General features: G+C 41.0%; 1 protein-coding gene across 1 annotated transcript in view; it reads left to right on the forward strand.

Moving 5' to 3' along the window:
• The window catches only part of LOC120062675 (fibrinogen C domain-containing protein 1-like), a 158,513-nt gene extending 149,588 nt beyond the window's left edge, over positions 1 to 8,925 (forward strand). The window contains exons 6-7 of the mRNA XM_039012722.1: positions 2,710 to 2,889; positions 8,663 to 8,925. Coding sequence (XP_038868650.1) covers positions 2,710 to 2,889; positions 8,663 to 8,925 — 443 coding nt within the window. The remainder of the gene's footprint in view (positions 1 to 2,709; positions 2,890 to 8,662) is intronic.
• The last annotated feature ends 10,456 nt before the right edge of the window (positions 8,926 to 19,381 follow it).

Consider the following 19,381-nt stretch of genomic DNA (forward strand, 5'->3'; position numbering starts at 1 on the left):
TCCTGGCCTATTGATTTTCTGTCCTGGTGGTACAGCACATACACCAGTCTATGGCCTACAAAGAGAATTCATATGAGGCAGAGCACAGTAGATCCTTACCAAGAACCCATATACAGCACTTGCAGAGAAAGAGGGGGGAATGGTGGTGTAAAGCCTCATCTCTCTTTTCTGCTTGGAATAAGGTCCCCCTGGAGCTATTGATCCAAGAGTGCATTGCCCCTCTACAGCACCCTTGCCTCTGGCTGTCAGATGCTTTGTCTTCAACTATCGCTGCCCACGATGGCTGACAGCATGACTGGGATCCCAGGGGCACAATTTAACAAACTAATGGTTAACTCTATGAAGGTTTAGTCCGAAACACCCAAAAAGTTGGTTACTGTGCCTTGTAATGGTTCAGTGATGGAAGGTTATGTAAGTGCTTAATTTTTCCAAACCTAGTTCTACCATTGCATGAAGATGAACACAATGTAAGCATGAGCTGACAATAATTGCAAATTCTAACATTGTAATTAATACATTTCACATATGCTATCGCAAAAATAATAATTTGGTTGTGTTTATGTAGGCCTTGGGTAACATTAGAATACCATTGTTTTTTTATTTCAAATAACAATAGCATTTTCATTCGTTTTTATGTTACTGTAGGCTATACTAAAAACAAAGAAACACAAAAAACACCCAAATTCAAGTGTTCAATCAATTTTATTCGTGGAGTGCCTTTGTTACAGCTAGGAAACAGAAAGCATATGTGTTGGAACACAGTAACAGCTTATTTTTATAATGACAAAATAAATAAAATACCCCAACCACCAAGATGCGCGGCCAGCAAGACGCACGGACACCAAGACGCGCGGCCACCAAGACGCGCAGCCAGCAAGACGCGCGGCCACCAAGACGCGCGGCCAGCAAGACGCGCGGCCAGCAAGACGCGCGGTCAGCAAGACGCGCGGCCACCAAGACGCGCGGCCACCAAGACGCGCGGCCACCAAGACGCGCGGCCACCAAGACGCGCGGCCACCAAGACGCGCGGCCACCAAGACGCGCGGCCACCAAGACGCGCGGCCACCAAGACGCGCGGCCACCAAGACGCGCGGCCACCAAGACGCGCGGCCACCAAGACGCGCGGCCAGCAAGACGCGCGGCCAGCAAGACGCGCGGCCAGCAAGACGCGCGGCCACCAAGACGCGCGGCCACCAAGACGCGCGGCCACCAAGACGCGCGGCCACCAAGACGCGCGGCCACCAAGACGCGCGGCCAGCAAGACGCGCGGCCACCAAGACGCGCGGCCAGCAAGACGCGCGGCCAGCAAGACGCGCGGACACCAAGACGCGCGGCCAGCAAGACGCGCGGCCAGCAAGACGCACGGACACCAAGACGCACGGCCAGCAAGACGAACGGCCACCAAGACGCACGGCCAGCAAGACGCACGGCTACCAAGACGCACGGCCAGCAAGACGCACGGCCAGCAAGACGCGCGGCTACCAAGACGCTCGACCAGCAAGATGTGCGGTCAAATTATGAAAACATCAGTAGCCTAAACAGTAATATAAGCACCAAGTGGCTTTGATAAATAGTGAGAAAGCAATAATGGCATTAGAATAAATATAGGCAATTATTGTCAGCTCGTGCTTACATTGTGTTCGTCTTCACACAATGGCATCAGTTGGATTTAATTTAGCTGTTATCACTTATCCTAACAGTTGACATAAATCTTCGTAACGTTCACTTGCTTGACACACTTTGATATACCTTTGTTTGGTTGTACTGCGTAAGTCTACAGTTCTCTATTGTTGTCTTGTTGTTCTTCAGCACCTTTGTGGAGTACAACAGCTGTGCAGGTGGCTTATTTTGCACAGAGGGAGGGAGGGAGCGACTCACTTTGTTCATGGTGCCGACTAGGCTTGTTATTTGCAAGCAACTTGTTCGCCAATGACAGTGAAGTGAAGAAATTGTCCATGGTGACATTTCACCCTTTGCCATCACAATGTTCAACAAGCCTCATCACTACATTCTCCAGCACTTGCTCAACTGCTGCCCGATGTGGATCTTTTTCCCAGATATTGAAAGGCGTTCAGCATGTACAATTACACACACTCTCACAGTGTAACCCACTCCAAGTAGGCCAGATCAGACGGATAAGACTGTTTGGATTGGGTGGACTGATAGAGTACATACCATTTTGAGATTATAATTAGAACAGATCAATACAATAGAATGGACCACCACCCTGTTCTTCAATTGGTGATTACATTATCATGCATCGTTCGCTTCCCCTCGCTCATTAACTCACCAATTCACCCCCTTTCTCCCTCCCCATCATACATCATTTATTTTATCTGTTGTGATATGTGTGGAATTAGTTTCGATATAGTTTAGGTTCAGTTTCGAGGCAATTATCGGGGTGATTTTCAGCTGGGCACTGCACATTCAACTGTCAGGAGAAGGAGAGGCAATGGGGGGAAACCATTCAAAAACGACGTGCCCTCCTAAAACTGGTTATAACTCCAGTTCTGTTTGTAATATTATTAAGATACACCGACAGCGTGTTTTATAGATGTATTGATGGAAAGTCAAGAACGGAGGGGGCATGACTTCAAAAAGGGACAGAGTAATCATGTTTTTAAATTCATGAACTTTCGCGGTTCTAGTGTAAAATCACAGCTGTTCGGGTCAGATCATGACTAGCCTCTCCTCTGTCTTCAAACTCAGGTTTGAAGAGGATGCATGCCCTGACCATCCAAGCCAACTACGAGCTGCGCATTGACCTGGAGGACTTTGAGAACAGCACGGCCTTCGCCCAGTACGGAGCCTTTGGAGTGGGACTGTTCTCCGTTGACCCGGATGAGGATGGATACCCGCTGACTGTTGCTGATTACTCAGGCACTGCAGGTACTGCAATATCCAACTGTACTGTAGCCATTTATTATCACTCATACACATTTGCTTCATAGACTTTATAAATGACCCTTAAAGCATTTATAAATTGTACTGATCTTCCTATTGGTCAATGCCCCCCCTCTCAGGGAAGAAATACAATTTCTAAACATCCAAATATCAGGAAAATCCAATTCAGACATCTGTTCACCAGTATGAGAGTCTTTCTCTGGCTGTTGTTTGTTCTACATCAGCTGTAGATCATGCGCAGCAGCATCCAGGCAATGTGTGTGTGATTCTCCACGGTTCAGCTCTTCTGTCGCGGAGGGCTCTTTTGGACATTAATTGGGTCCCTCCACTCCGTTAGTCCCAGGTTCCCCCTTCCTCAGCCCCTCACTCATGGTTGGGCCCAGCTGGACAGAATCATGACCTTCCAGGGCTGCTGGAAAGGGCAGGGATGATGAAGCTGTAGGATGCCTCTGTGGCCACGGCAAATAAAGCAGGCCATTAGGTTATTACGGCCTGACATAAACAAACAGTCGGATTATCATCAATCAGGAGGAGAATATCGCTTCCGCTTGATTTAATTAGTGAGGTTGTCTTTAAACGTCTGCTGCCAGGGATTCATGCAACATTGATTCCCAATCTTATCAATTAAAGTTGATTTTTCATCCTCTCTTGTTGTTTTTGTTCAGACGAATTGAGGCTCTGGGATTTAAAAAAATAAGAAGTTTGTTTCAAGGCCCAGTGCAGTCAAAATTGTGATTTTCCTGTGTTTTATATACACTGAGCATACAAAACATTAATGACACCTGCTCTTTCCATGACATAGACTGACCATGTTAATACAAAGCTGAAAGCTATGATATGTTATTGATGTCACTTGTTTAATCCACTTCAATCTGTATAGATGAAGGGGAGGAGAGGTTAGAGAATGATTTTAAGCCTTGAGACAATTGAGACGAAATTCTTAAGTGCCTTTGAAAGGGGTACAGTATGTGCCAGGCGCAACGGTTTGTGTCAAGAACTGCAACTCTGCTGGGTTTTTCATGCACAACAGTGTCCCATGTGTATCAATAATGTTCCACCACCCAAAGGACATCCACCCAGTTTACCCAACTGTGAAAAGCATTGGAGTCAACATGGGCCAGCATCCCTGTGGAACGCTTTCGACACCTTATAGAGTCCATTCCCCAATTCATTTTCAGGGCAAAAGTGGGGGGCGCAACTCAATATTAGGAAGGTATCCTTAATGTTTGTACTCTCAGTTTATATTTCCATCCTATGAGCTTGGAATAATACTGTCAAATTGTGAAAACGGTGATAATGCCCTGTTAGTGTAAGAGCTGTTTGAAAAGACTTCCTGAAATATCAGACTTTTTTTGTTGGGATAGAGTTTTGGCCTGCCTCACCAGGCAGTAAATTAGTTAATATACCAATAAGAAAGAAAGAGAGTTCCAAACCTCTCTGCCAAAAATAACTAGTTTTCAGTTTTCTCCTCCCCACTCCCAGACAGTTTGAGCAAAATTCTTGCTTGAGAAGTTGCTCTTCGCTAAGAAGCTTCACTATATTACCAAAAGTATGTGGACACCTGCTCGTCGAACATCTCATTCCAAAATCATGGGCATTAAGGTCCCCCCCTTTACTGCTGTAACAGCCTCCACTCTTCTGGGAAGGCTTTCCACTAGATGTTGGAACATTGCTGCAGGGAATTGCTTCCATTCAGCCACAAGAGCATTAGTGAGGTTGGGCAGTGATGTTGGCCGATTAGGCCTGGCTCGCAGTCGGCGTTCCAATTCATCCCAAAGGTATTCGATGGGGTTGAGGTCAGGGCTCTGTGCAGGTCAATCAAGTTCTTCCACATCGATCTTGACAAAACCTTTTTGTATGGACCTCGCTTTGTGCATGGGGGCATTGTCATGCTGAAACAGGAAAGGACCTTCCCCAAACTGTTGCTACAAAGTTGGAAGCACAGAATCGTCAAGAATGTCATTGTATACTGTAATGTTAACATTTCCCTTCACTGGAACTAAGAGGCTAACCCCAGGCTATTATTCCTCCTCCACCAAATTTTACAGTTGGCAATATGCATTCGGACAGGTAGCGTTCTCCTGGCATCCACCAAAACCAGATTCGTCCATCGGACTGCCAGATGGTGAAGTGTGATTCATCACTCCAGAGAGCACGTTTCCACTGCTCCAGAGTCCAATGACGGCAAGCTTTACACCACTCCAGCCGACACTTGGCATTGCGCATGGTGATCTTAGGCTTGTGTGCGGCTGCTCGGCCACGGATACCCATTTAATGAAGCTCCCGACAAACAGTTATTGTGTGGACATTGCATCCAGTGGCAGTTTGGAACTCGGTAGTGATTTTTACTCACTACGCACTTCAGCACTCGGCAGTCCAGTCTTGTGAGCTTGTTTGGCCTACCACTTCGCGGCTGAGCCGTTGTTTCTCCTAGATGTTTCCACTTCAAAATAATAGCACTTACAGTTGACCGGGGCAGCTCTAGCTCTTCAGTAAAGCCATTCTACTGCCAATGTTTGTCTATGGAGATTGCATGGCTGTGAGATTGCATGGCTGTGCATGGCTCAATTTTATACACCTGTCAGCAACGGGTGTGGCTGAAACAGCCGAATCCACTCATTTGAACGGGTGTCCACAGACTTTTGTATATGTAGTGTTTTTTGTTGTTGTTTTTTTTACCATTTTAATTGAAAACAATCACAGTAAGGTACTTAATTGTTACCCAGAAATGTTTTGATATTGACATAAAAAAACGGCAGTATTGGACCTTAATAAAATGTTACTCTGCAGCAGCACTGTTTTGACTTCAGCACAGTCCTGAGTTTGCTTTCAATACCTGGATTTAAATGATTTGTTCTTCATATATTTGGTTTCAATTAAGTGACATCTGGGAGGAACAGTTTGAGATTTGACAGTCAAAACCAATGATAAAGGATATGTTCACATATTGACTAAGACAGTACATGTATTCCCCCCCCCCCCCCCCCCCGTTTGTTCTGCATCAGTTCAGACAGAAAACTGTCGCTGCCTTTTATTCTTTGATAATTAATCTTCAATCCTTGCAAAGATTATTTAACCATTATCCTAAACAACAAAATGATGGTTATACACTACAGAATTGTGCATCATATATAAACATGAAATGAGTACTCTACCGGCAGAGAAATAGGGTGAACGTGCAATTACCTGTGATGATGAGGCGCACTAGCTGTTCACACTTTAAGTGCTTACTCTCAGAACTTGAAAGAAACACATTAATGACATTTTTTTACCTAATCAAAGTGTTTTAACCATATCATTACTAGAGCCACAGGAGTGTTGAGTATGTTTTATTACAATGCTTGTGGAGAGCACATAATTTCCCTCTGATGTTTTTAATGTATTCATTATGATTATGATTATTATATGAGTTCCGGTGCATGTTCAAATACTTTCGCTGCTCTCATTGTAGGTTTCTCCCAGGATATTTGATTAAAATGTGTCCAACATTACATTACATTACATTTGTTATAATGGTACAGTAGGCATCCATTTACACTGCATCTTCAGGAGTTTGAGAGGTTTAATCATCAATGCAGTGTGTCATTATCATATCCTGCCACTATGTTTACAATAATTCTATATTTAAAAGGTTGCCAACCTTTTTTAGCGGTAATCCACGAGCGTGTTGAAGCGGTTAAAGTCAGCATAGAATAGATGTACAATAGGTTGGCATACAATATTCTGGGGTACTTTTTCCATAGGAAGAGAGGCAGACTCGTCCTACACTGCCCTAATAAGCTGACTCTTCCCTTTGTGCATTGCATGATTTTACTATTATCATCCCCATGCTCTTTCATCATCTTCACGAACAAAACAAATCATGTGGTCTGTTATAATTCCATTTCATTGTTGTATGAGTAGGGGAGTTAAACTGACATTTCAGAAATGTTCAACTTCATATTAATAATGTCCAGCGCCACCCCAACATGAACATGTGTGAAAATGGCGCGTTTCTATGTATTTTTTGTAAAAAGGATAGAGGAAGATAAGTGTTTCCTATGACATCATCAACCAATTAGTAGACAATTAGTAGGCAATTAGTAGGAAGTGCCTACTCATAATTGGTTAAAATCACATGATGCACACCAATGATGTCATTGGAATCACTTATCTTCCTCAATCTTTTTTACTACAAAACATAGAATATTGCCATTTTCACGTACTGTATGTAGATGTTGGGGTTGTGCAGGAGATTACGAATATTAAGTAGAACATTTTTTACATTTCCCTTTCACCCAGTGTCCTGGCTAAATTCCCAAATCTAACCTCTTAAACTACAGTGTAACTTGGTGTTCTCAGCCAACTCACCTAGTAAAACAAGGGTTAAATAAGTCTATAGTCTGAGGCACTTGGTGGGAAATTGAAATATATGACAAAATCTGTAATCTGCATAATGTCATAGTTAGGGGGAGATTTTTCTCCTTACCATCAGCCCATGATTACGAGGCATGATATGGAAGCAAAATCTGAGAGGATATCCATACAAAAAAATGGAGTTAGTGCTATGTGGGCAATAAGCAGCTGTCGCTAAGAGCTGCCTGGTCCAGCCACAGCAGAATTAGCACCTCCAGAGTAGAGCGTGGTGCTGCACAGAGGGGATTTGATTAATGCACCACTGGCTGCTGTATTACATCCCTGAGACATACATCGTAGGGTTTAATAAGGCCACCACCACAGCCTACAGCCTCTCCACCAGTCTTCCTCTGATCTGCACACACACACAGACATATGTAAGCATGCACAGATACACACAAACACCACCCACACCCACCCACACATATCCTACTGGGCAGACACTGGTTGAATAAATGTTGTTTCAATGTAATTCGTCAGTGTCTTGTGACGTGGAAGCATAGTGGAAAATAGATTGGATTTGAAAAAAGTCATCAACCAGTACTGTTTTCATCTCATTTCAACCAACATTGTAAACATTGAAATTAGGGTAAAACTTCAACTTAAATACATTGACTTAACTTGACTAACAGGTTGTTACATCAATCTAATTTCAACATAATCATCAGAACTATATATGTTGAAATTGCATTGAAAGTTCCACGTAGACATTTTACTAATATTTTTATCCTATATTGATTACATATTGTGTGGTTGAATTTATGTAGAATTTCATATTTGATTAAAGATATTTTATTTGACCTTGTTTCAATGTTGATAGTAAAATGGTATGTTTGAATCAACGTCATTGTTTCAACGTCATGCCATCAACCTAAATAAAGAGCTATATTGAATGTGAAGCCACAGTCCAACAATTCCTGCCTGAACATTGACTCATACTGGTATATAACGGGTAATAATCTTCAGTGAGAACAGGTATACCATCCAGATCTACCTCTATCTACTCTGCTTAGCTTTGGAAACAAGCTGTGTTCGATTCAGCTGAGCTATCATGTCAACCCATTTCTCTCTCTCTCTCTCTCTCTCTCACTCTCTAACACAGAACCTGGCAATAGCAAAGTAATTTACTTGCCCGTCCCTGTGGTTTTCATTTATTTCAGTATAATGTTATATTTCACCAAGCAGTAATGGTCTTTCTTTTTAAACCTCTCACACATATACCACCATACATGTCATCATGATCCTGTCAAAGTGCTAAAATGCTGGCTACCTCTCTCATTCCCCACCCTCTCTTTATTTCGCTCTCTCCCTCTCCTCCCTGTTTCTGCACCCACCCCTCCTCCTGTCTGTCTGTCTTTGTAAGGTGACTCAATGCTCAAACACAACGGGATGAAATTCACCACCAAGGACCAAGATAACGACCACTCAGAGAACAACTGTGCCTCCTTCTACCACGGTGCCTGGTGGTACCGCAACTGCCACACGTCCAACCTGAATGGACAGTACCTGCGTGGGCCGCACACCTCCTACGCCGACGGCATTGAGTGGTCCTCCTGGACGGGCTGGCAGTACTCCCTTAAATTCGCTGAGATGAAGATTAGAGCCACAACAGAGGAGAACAAATGAAAGGGAACAGATAGTACGAGAAACCATAGATTGATGGACTTTGGCGTTATTAAAGACACTCTACCTGCCGAAAATTAGAATAAGGACTCTGAAACCTTAATCTGCTCGTACTGTAACCCCTGTCCAAAAACATTCTCAATCCCCTCCAAACGTTGACCATTTTGTGGTGTTGTGTTGAAACCTCCAAGGTTTTGTAACCTTTTGTAGCTTCTTGCTGATCTGATCATGTTTCTAAGAATGATTTTAAAAACAATGCAGGCAATGTCAGAACTACAGTATTGTTGTGCTTTTAAAAGGAAAGCTGTGGAATTTTGAAATATGAAACGTTAGGATTTTTCTCATTCTCTTGAGTGAAATTGAATTGAATGAATTGAGTTTCCTACAGTTTATTTGGGTTGTCCCAGCTGCTTGTATGTACCGTTAACTTTGCATCTGACAACAGTCTGAGTTCTCCTAAGTGTTATGAAGGGGGTTCAGTGAACCCCGCTCACGAGATGAGGAACCTTGCTTGAGACCTGAATACGTGTGATAGGTCCCTGAGCTAATGCTCAGACTTTAGCTCAGTGGGTTAACACTGTCTTGAGACACGCGATAGACACAGGTTTGAACCCCAGTCAGTTACATGATCTTGTGGTTTACCCCTAGCTCCTTTTTGACTCCTAGACATACCTTGTACAGATCATGTGTCAGTCCAGTGCCCCAGTAAGACACATTCATGACAAAGCATTATATCAGTCAGTCAGACAGGGGGTTTAAAGCCAGCCCAATCACTTCACAAAAGGCAGCCTTGCCTTTTACATAACATTTACAAATACAATGATCCCACAAGAGTGGCTTTGAGCAACATGCACGTGTGACCTGTTACAATGAAAGTAGAGAGAATGAAGAGAATACGTGAAAGGGCTGGGCCAGCCCAGGCGTGCCAATTATAATCAGAGGCCTGGATCTCTGAGAACCAAGTCTATTCACTGATATGCTATCTTGACTCAACTCAAATTAGTCCTTTCAATATACTGGATTTTGCTTACTCCTGAAGCCTTCTAGTCTGTCATCTTCAGGAGATGATTGATAATGTAAGGCAAACTGTGTTCTTTACTCAGTCAGAGCACCAAAAATTGAGATTCCCCTATGGGCAACCAAAGTAAAAAAAAAATACGAAAACATTGTGACATAATACAACAACTGCTGGTAATTCATTCCCTGCAAAGAGCAGCCTTTTCATTTGTCCAGATGTTGAATGACATTGTGTCACTGGTACAGTATGAGTGTATGTCTTTCTCATTATTTACAGTGATATGATATAGTGTTCGATACCTTGGAGGCAGCAGACAATTGTACATCTGTGTAGTTTCCAGACCTGGGTTCAAATACATTTGTATCTGCTATTAAAAATACTTTTTATTGTGTATTTGAGTATTTTTAAATATACAGCCCAAAACAATGACTTTTATTTGAGTATTTTAATGTTTATTACAAAAATGGAACAAATAAAAAAGTCTATCAAATTGTATTTGAAAGTATTTTCAAATACTTTTCTGGAACACGGTTTGAATCCCTTTTCAAATATATTTTCACCAAACATATTTCAAATACCCTCAAATACTCTGCTTTAAATGTTTAGCAAAATCCAGATGTTTATATACAATCCTATGAATATATGTTCTAAGTAAATCGATCAATGAATTGCTCAAAGGGACTTAGATTTTGGCCACCAGACGGAAGCAGTGTGTGTGCAAAGGTTAAGACTGATCCAGTGGAGAATTACATTACTGCACAATATTTTGTATCAAGTCTGCCAGGAGTTTGCCTAAATATGGCAAATTGGTCAATTCATACATTTTCAAGTACATAACTATAGAGAACATACAAAAATGCTATGGTAATAAATGTTTTTATCTTATACAATAACTTTCACACATCTAGATGGCCGGGGGGGGTGGGTGTGGAGTCAGAGACAGCAGTGGGGTCAAACTGTAGACCCCAGTTCATACATTTGAACATAAAAATGGATTTTATCAAACAAAACGATGCTACATTTTATCTCTGGGACCCTCAGGATGACAAATCAGAGCAAGATTACTGATTGTAAGTACATTATTTACCTTCAGAGGTGAATGTACCAAACTAGTTGCCGTGATACGTTTTTTGTTGTTGTGTACTCCTCAAACGGTAGCATGGTATTTGTTCACTGTAATAGCAACTGTTAATTGGAGTTAGACACTGCAGTTAGATTTACAAGAATTTAAGCTTTCTCCCCATATAAGACATGTCTATGTCCCAGGAAAGTTGGCTGTTAAATACAACGTCATTCTAGTCACATTAGCGCACATTAGCAACAACCGCTCCGGTTTAGGGACACCTATCCTGTAGAGGTTTAAACTGCTGAGGGATAGGGCTGGTGAAATGTTATCAAAAACAACAAAGATATTGAGGATTACCTAATCACCCAATATCTTCCACCAACTACTGATCCTCTGAAATTCTGGAAAACACACAGTCACACACACCCAACACTGAGCAGAGTTGCTGCTGAGTACTTACATGTCCCAGCATCCTCCGCAGCTGTGGAGCGGCATTTTAGCATTGGAGGGCGTATCTTCAGACCAGATCGCTGCTCAATGTCCGACAAGCTTTTTGAAACCCTGCTGTTTTTTAAATGTAACATGGCATCTTGCCATCTTTCATGAGACACCAACGTAAGGTAGCCTAGTGGTTAGAGCGTTGGACTAGTAACCGAAAGGTTGCAAGATTGAAGATCAGCTCCCTGAGCTGACAAGGTAAAATCTGGCATTCTGCCCCTGAACATGGCAGTTAACCCACTGTTCCTGGGCTGTCATTGAAAATAAGAATGTGTTCTTAACTGACTTGTCTAGTTAAATAAAGGTAAAATAAATATTGTGATTAAAAAGTGAAGTAAGATGTAATATCTAAATACTTGTTTTGTAAAGTAATTTAAATACCTGAAATCGTATTTGAACCGAGATCTGGTGGGGCCTATAAAAGTCAGAGTGACAAAGGGTTGTTACAAAGTAGAAATGGCACATTGAGGCTCACAACTTGGAGTCAATATTGAGACAACATTGTGTTGTGTGTTTGCCGGGAATGTGGTGGTCTCCTATGCATTCTGTAGTATGTTGCAGCCATTGTTAATTTACTGTAATTTTGTATTTATGTTTAAGTTACTGTTTGTTTTGTCATGAGTCTTTCCATTTAAAGGTTGAGTGAAAATATTGCTTATATGGTGATAGGTAGAGAGGTCTGTTTAAGTTAGGCTGAAACACACTTAAAGTGAGATTTTAATGTTGGTATTATTATGAGTGTTTTTATTATGGTAAGCTGTTGTAAAATATCCCTCAGTCCAATATGAGCACTTAATAATCAGATCTTCTGATTGACATTCAGTATACTTTTTATGTTTTTGTCTCAAAATGAATAAAACAAAAAAACATTGTGTTTCGATGTGTAAAGTTGTCTCATCACAGTATTTTAAAATAAAGGTATACTATAAGAACTAACATTTATCACTTTACAAACGTAGTTTTTTATTTCTTATGATTGTAGCCTAATCGTATCAAATCAAATCAAATTTTATTTGTCACATACACATGGTTAGCAGATGTTAATGTGAGTGTAGCGAAATGCTTGTGCTTCTAATTCCGACAATGCAGTAATAACCAACGAGTAATCTAACCTAACAATTCCACAACTACTACCTTATACACACAAGTGTAAAGGGATAAAGAATATGTACATAAAGATATATGAATGAGTGATGGTACAGAACGGCATAGGCAAGATGCATTAGATGGTATCGAGTACAGTATATACATATGAGATGAGTAATGTAGGGTATGTAAACATAAAAGTGCATAGTTTAAAGAGGCTAGTGATACATGTATTACATAAAGATGGCAAGATGCAGTAGATTATATAGAGTACAGTATATACATATACATTATATTAAGTGGCATTGTTTAAAGTGGCTAGTGATACATTTTTGATCAATTTCCATCTATCACTCATTATAGTTACTCAATTAGATGATAATTCCACCATAAGAGGGACATTGAATAAAACATTCTCAATAACAGAGTACTGTCAGTTTGTCATTGGGGGAAGGGGCAAAAATATAGTTTTTCTACAGATATACTGTAGACTACAATATTAGTACAGTTTTCTAAATTGCTTTAGTGCTATTGGTTACACATGGTCTGTGGTTGTGAGGCTCCAACAACGTTGGAGGCAGCTTATGGTGGAGAAATCATTTACTTTCAATTCTTTGGCAACAGCTCTGGTGGACATTCCTGCAGTCAGCATGCCAATTGCACACTCCCTCAAAACTTGAGACATCTGTGGCATTGTGTTGTTTGACAAAACTGCACATTTTAAAGTGTCCTTTTATTATTCACGGCACAAGGTACACCTGTGTATTGATCATGCTGTTTAATCAGCTTCTTGATATTCCACACCTGTCAGGAGAAACGCTCACTAACATGGATGTAAACAAATTTGTTCCTAAAAATTTGAGCTCATGAAACATGGGACCAACACTTTTCTTTTCCAGTGTAGTTATTTTATCAACCAGGTAATCAAATAGCAAAAACAATCAAGATACATTTTCCTTTAAATGTAATAGGCTAAAGTACATTAAACTGTTTTCACATTAGGCAAAACACTTTCATTACCCATTAAAATTAACTGAACATCAAATTTCATTCAATTCTATCCCGTGTGTGATCAAAGGTGTGATCATTGAACACGACTTTCACAATCAATGATGCAAAAAATAAATCAATTATTCAGATATAATTACATCACAGGTTTACTGTAATCAAATTAAACAAATTAAATATATTAAAGAAGCAGGCACTAGTTTGCATCAAGTCTGTCTTGACCTTTTGGCCAAACGTTCTCATCCCCAGGTTCTCATTGTTCATGCACCTGGGGAAAAACCTTTTGGCATGACGAATCCAAGCCTGACATAGGTCTGGATTGAGGTCATTGCATGCCTGATCCATGGCCTGAAGGAGAATGGTACGCTCATGGGAATGGCATCTTCCAAATGGTTTTCCCATTTTTGTTTTAAAGGTTGAACTTTAGCACGTTAGCACGTAGGGTGCACAGATTGGTGTCACCTCATTAGTCAGTATGTGTTACATCTGTGCTGGTTGCCATCTCATTAGGGGGAAGGTGTTTTACCTCTGCTGGCCCAGGTGATATTTAAGAGTGGCTAGTGCAGTGCTACACTTGTCTTGAGAGATGTGGAGGGTCAACACCTTTAGTTGGCACTCCCTGTTTGATTTCTAGAAAAACATTCCTTTGTCTGATCTTTAAGTTTAGTGTGGGTTTTTATTTTGTTTGCCTTGTTGGGAAAATTTAGAAGGTACTCATGGTGGGTGTTTTTTAGGTCCCAGTTGTTGTTGCTAGTCAACTTTCAGTGGATACCCCCGTGAGTGTCTTTCCGAACCCCTCCTAGAACCCTACCTTGTTTTGTTTTGGTTGTTGTCAGTGACTCTTTGTTAATTCCCTTTTCTGTTTGAGCAACAATTTTTGGTTTTCTTGCTGGGGAACGTAACTGTAATCATGTATTTTATATTGTACTTATGTATTGTATATTGTACTTATGTATTGTATATTGTACTTATGTATTGTAGTGGTCCAGTACATGACTCTGTTTGTAAGAGCACGGCACTAGCAACACGAGTTGTGTGTTCCATTCCCACTGTGGTCACATAGAAAAATGTGCAGTCTCATTTGTCACTTTGGATAAAAGCGTCTGCAATGTAAATGGCATACAGTGCATTCGGAAAGTATTCAGACTCCTTTACATTTTCCACATTACAGCCTTCTTCTAAAATGGATTAAAGGGAGAAAATAATCTCTTATCAATTTACACACAATACCCCATAACGACCAAGCAAAAACAGGTTCCGAGTTTTCCTCTCAAGCTCTGTCAGGTTGGATGGGGAGCTTCGCTGCACAGCTATTTTCAGGTCTCTCCAGAGATGTTAGATCGGGTTCAAGTCCAGGCTCTGGCTGGGCCTCTCAAGGACATTCAGAGACTTGTCCTGAAGCCACTCCTGCGTTGTCTTGGCTGTGTGCTTAGGGTCATTGTCCTGTTGGAAGGTGAACCTTCGCCCAGTCTGGGGTCCTGAGCACTCTGGAGCAGGTTTATATCATGGATTTCTCTGTACTTTGCTCCGTTCATCTTTCCCTCGATCCTGTCTAGTCTCCCAGTCCCTGCCGCTGAAAAACATCGCCACAACATGATGCTGCCACAACCATGGTTCACCGTAGGGATGGTGCCAGGTTTCCTCCAGACGTGACGCTTGGCATTCAGGCCAAAGAGTTCAACCTTAGTTTCATCAGACCAGAGTATCTTGTTTCTCATGGTCAGTGTCCTTTAGGTGCCTTTAGGCAAACCCCAAGCAGGCTGTCATGTGCTTTTTACTGAGGAGTGGCTTCCGTCTGGCCTCTCTACCATAAAGGCCTGACTGGTGAAGTGCTGCAGAGGTGGTTATCCAACTGGAAGATTCTTCCATCTCCACAGAGGAACTCAGGTTTTTGGTCACCTCCCAGGTTTTTGGCCCCTCTCCCGCGGTTGCTCAGTTTGACCGGGCAGCCAGCTCTTGGAAGAGTCTTGGTGTTTCCAAACTTCTTCCATTTAAGAATGATGGAGGCCACTGTGTTCTTGGGGACCTTCAATGCTGCAGATATTTTTGGGGGCCCTTCCCCAGATCTGTGTCTCGACACAATCCTGTCTCAGAGCTCTACGGACAATTCCTTCCACCTCATTGCTTGGTTTTTGCCCTGACATGCACTGTCAACTGTGGGACCTTATATAGACAGCTGTGTGCCTTTCCAAATCATGTCCAATCAATTAAATTTACCACAGATGTAGAAACATCTCAAGGATGTGAATGGAAACAGGATGTCCCTGAGCTCAGTTTTGAGCTTCATTGCAAAGGGTCTGAATACTTAGTTGCAAGAAAAAGTTGTCATTATTGGGTATTGGTGTGGATTGATTAGGAAAATATTTAATTTAATAAATTTTAGAATAAGGCTGTAATGTGGAAAGGCTAAGGGGTCTGACTACTATTTATTTTACCTTTATTTAACTAGGCAAGTCAGTTACAAACAAATTCTTATTTTCAATGACGGCCTAGGAACAGTGGGTTAACTGTCTTGTTCAGGGGCAGAATGACACATTTTTACCTTGTCAGCTCAGGGATTCAATCTTGCAATCTTTCGGTTAATTGTCCAACGCTCTAACCACTAGGCTACCTGCTGCCCCTATCTGAATGCACTGTATATTATGGTATTACAGTACTGTATTGGCCAATGCAATTTTACTAAAACAGTGTGAATCCCACCCCAGCAACTTCATTGTGGATACAGGTTTACTGTATAGCGGATGCATGTTACATACAGTACATCTTGGATATTGTCAATGTCAGATTTTACTGTGAATTAAGTCATAATATTACAGTACATATACTTTATGTTTCTAATTTACAGACATACATTTCCATTATGTTCTCAATCTTATTAGTAGACAAACCCGTTAAAAATCTATAGGTTCACCAAATGGTTTAGTGATTATCAGTTAGGAGAAGTTAGATTAATTAATAGTAAAATGCATTTAAACAAATGAGAAGTATCAAATTAAAGTTTATTGGTCGCGTACACAGATTTGCAGATGTTATCGCAGGTGCAGCGAAATACTTGTGTTCCTAGCTCCAACAATGCAGTAATACCTAGCAATGCACAACAATGCAGGCATAATACAAAAATGAAGACATTGAGAAATATCAGAACGAACAAAAATCATATCAAAAATAATGTGAGAATTGCATTGTGAAAGGCAAATGACTTTATATGAACATGTATTGCAATGTGAAACGTGTATTTCTAGATGAAACACTGATTAAGTGACTGATGTGTGTTGCACTTAGTCAGTTGAAAATGTGCTTCGTTTTGTAACAACTGCCTTTTTGATGATCTATTTTTAGTTTTGTACTGAGAGTTGTGAAAATGTATCACACACTTGTGAAAAATGTACCAAAGGATTGAAAAACTGTTATATACCTGAAAATGAGTGTCTGTGTCTGAGGAACATATGGAACCTCTAGTGGTGATCTGCTGTACTGCAACCTTATCCAATACCTTAATAGCCCTGACCCACGATCCGTGGGAGTTTCTAAGGCATGAAATTGTGCATGTCCTTCAAAAGAACTCCCCCATAGGAAGACAACTGACTGCTGTTCTCATATTTTTTCCCCTAAATGCACAATGTCCTTCACACTTGTTCCCCTTTGTTACCCAAAAAAGATGCATAAATGGTTTGTGTTGAATGGAAAGGAATGAGACCAGGCAGACATTTGTAAACAGTCTATCATATGCTGCAATGACTATTACCTCTGGATGTTTTCAATCTAAGCCAACTCTCCTGATTGTGCTACTTCCCTGGATGTGGTGATGTCCATTGATTTTTCTTGAATCCTTATACTGTGTTTGAATGTTCTCCACCAAATGTATTAAATACTTACATTTTCTAAATGAGTCTCCCTTGGTGCGTCAGAACTATTTCTGTGTCATGCCTATTTTTGATTATCTGACTCCAGTCGACACATCTATGCTTTTTAATTACTCTTCACCAGTCAGGGAGACTAGAACAAGGCTAATTGAATAGATGCGCCTAGATTACATATATTTTCTCTCTCTCTCTCTCTCTCTCTCTCTCTCTCTCTCTCTCTCTCTCTCTCTCTCTCTCTCTCTCTCTCTCTCTCTCTCTCTCTCTCTCTCTCTCTCTCTCTCTCTCTCTCTCTCTCTCTCTCTCTCTCTCTCTCTCTCTTTCTCTCTCTCTTTCTCTCTCTCTCTCTCTCTCTCTCTCTCTCTCGACACTTTGAGCACTTGACATCATATGTCTCGCTCTTGCAGGCATCTTTAAATGTTGCAATGTCCCAAGGGAAGTTAGTTTAGTTTAGAAAGGAGTTGATGCAGTCACTAAAATAATCTCATGATCTCATGATTGGTAGAAGATATTTCTGTTCTGCAATGTTTTTATTAGGTCAAAATGCTTTGAAGTGTGAAAAGTACAAATGCTATCAAAAAGCTGCAATGTCTGCACATTTTAGAAATTGAATGGCTTTTCTGGCTTAAACATTTCAAAAATAAATGGTGGTCTAAAAAAATTTGAAGTATTTCAAATATTTAGAGTGGTCTTGCTGAAACAAGCATATTATCTATGGCTCTAAGCAAAACACGTTTGTCCATGAGGCAGCTAACGATTAAGAATTCAACGGATGAATGGAATAGCCTATAACATCCAAGCATCATCATGCAATTCACAGCAGGCCTTTATGGCACTGGGAAACAAGTAGTGGATGCATTAACAGAGTCCTCATCTGTGTGTGCCCTGTCCAGCCAAGCACTCTAATTATCCCACCATATTGCAGCAATATACTCATTTGGTGAAGTACTTGACAATGACATTGACAGCACAGGGCTGTTGTGTGAGGAATACAAGAGGAAGTGGGGAGCGATGTGGATTAAATAATATCATTGTTTTGAGCCACTGTCATCATTACCCCATAAGAAGACTGTGTTCCTGCTGTTCTGTTCCTCAGCAGACATGGGTTACATGGGTTCAAATACTATTGGAAATATTTCAAATACTTGAGCTCTAGTTTGCTCTACTCTGCCTGGAGTGACAAATGGGAGGGGTTTGCACAGTTGTGATTATTCTATTGATTTGATTGTGCCAGGCAAGCTCAGTTTAAGTTTAAATAGTATTTGAACCCAGGTCTGTTCCTTAGCAGGGATATCAGGGTCTGTGATGTACATAGATACAAACAGTAAAGTTTGATGTTTACAGCAACTCTCAGTTCTTTGTGTGTTCAGACTGCCCAGCTAGCACAAAATGTTCTGAGAACCATGAGTTTCTTAAAGTTTGGTGAGAGCGTGGTTGTCATATGGTTATTTTGCAAACAACCTTCCCACAATTTTTTAGGAATGTTGCAGGATAGTTGCTTGGCTTTGGAACATTCAACACTTCAAAGGAACTTGACAAACAAACTTTATTTTCTTGGTATTTCATTACTTTAACCTAACATTTCCTAAAAGATCAAACATTTAATAAAATGTTGGTTATGTTCTAGGAACGTTCTCCAACTGGTTTGACATTGGGAATGTTCTGAAATAGTCCCGAGAACGTTAACAACGTTCTTCTGTGGGGATTTCAGTACTTCGCATAATGCAGATTTCCTCATGGTTGTATTTATAGTCATGTTCTCAAATTGGTCAGAGAATGTTCAAAAACTTTCCGTAAAAACCACAAGAACTAAACGTTCAGAGAATGTTATTTAAAAGCATACACATTCCGTTCTCAGAATCAACAAAACCCTCCATCCTCTATCTTGTTAATCGTGTTCAGGTGTGTTGGCTGCACCCACAA

Source organism: Salvelinus namaycush, chromosome 18, assembly GCF_016432855.1.
Source record: "Salvelinus namaycush isolate Seneca chromosome 18, SaNama_1.0, whole genome shotgun sequence".
NCBI lineage: Eukaryota > Metazoa > Chordata > Actinopteri > Salmoniformes > Salmonidae > Salvelinus > Salvelinus namaycush.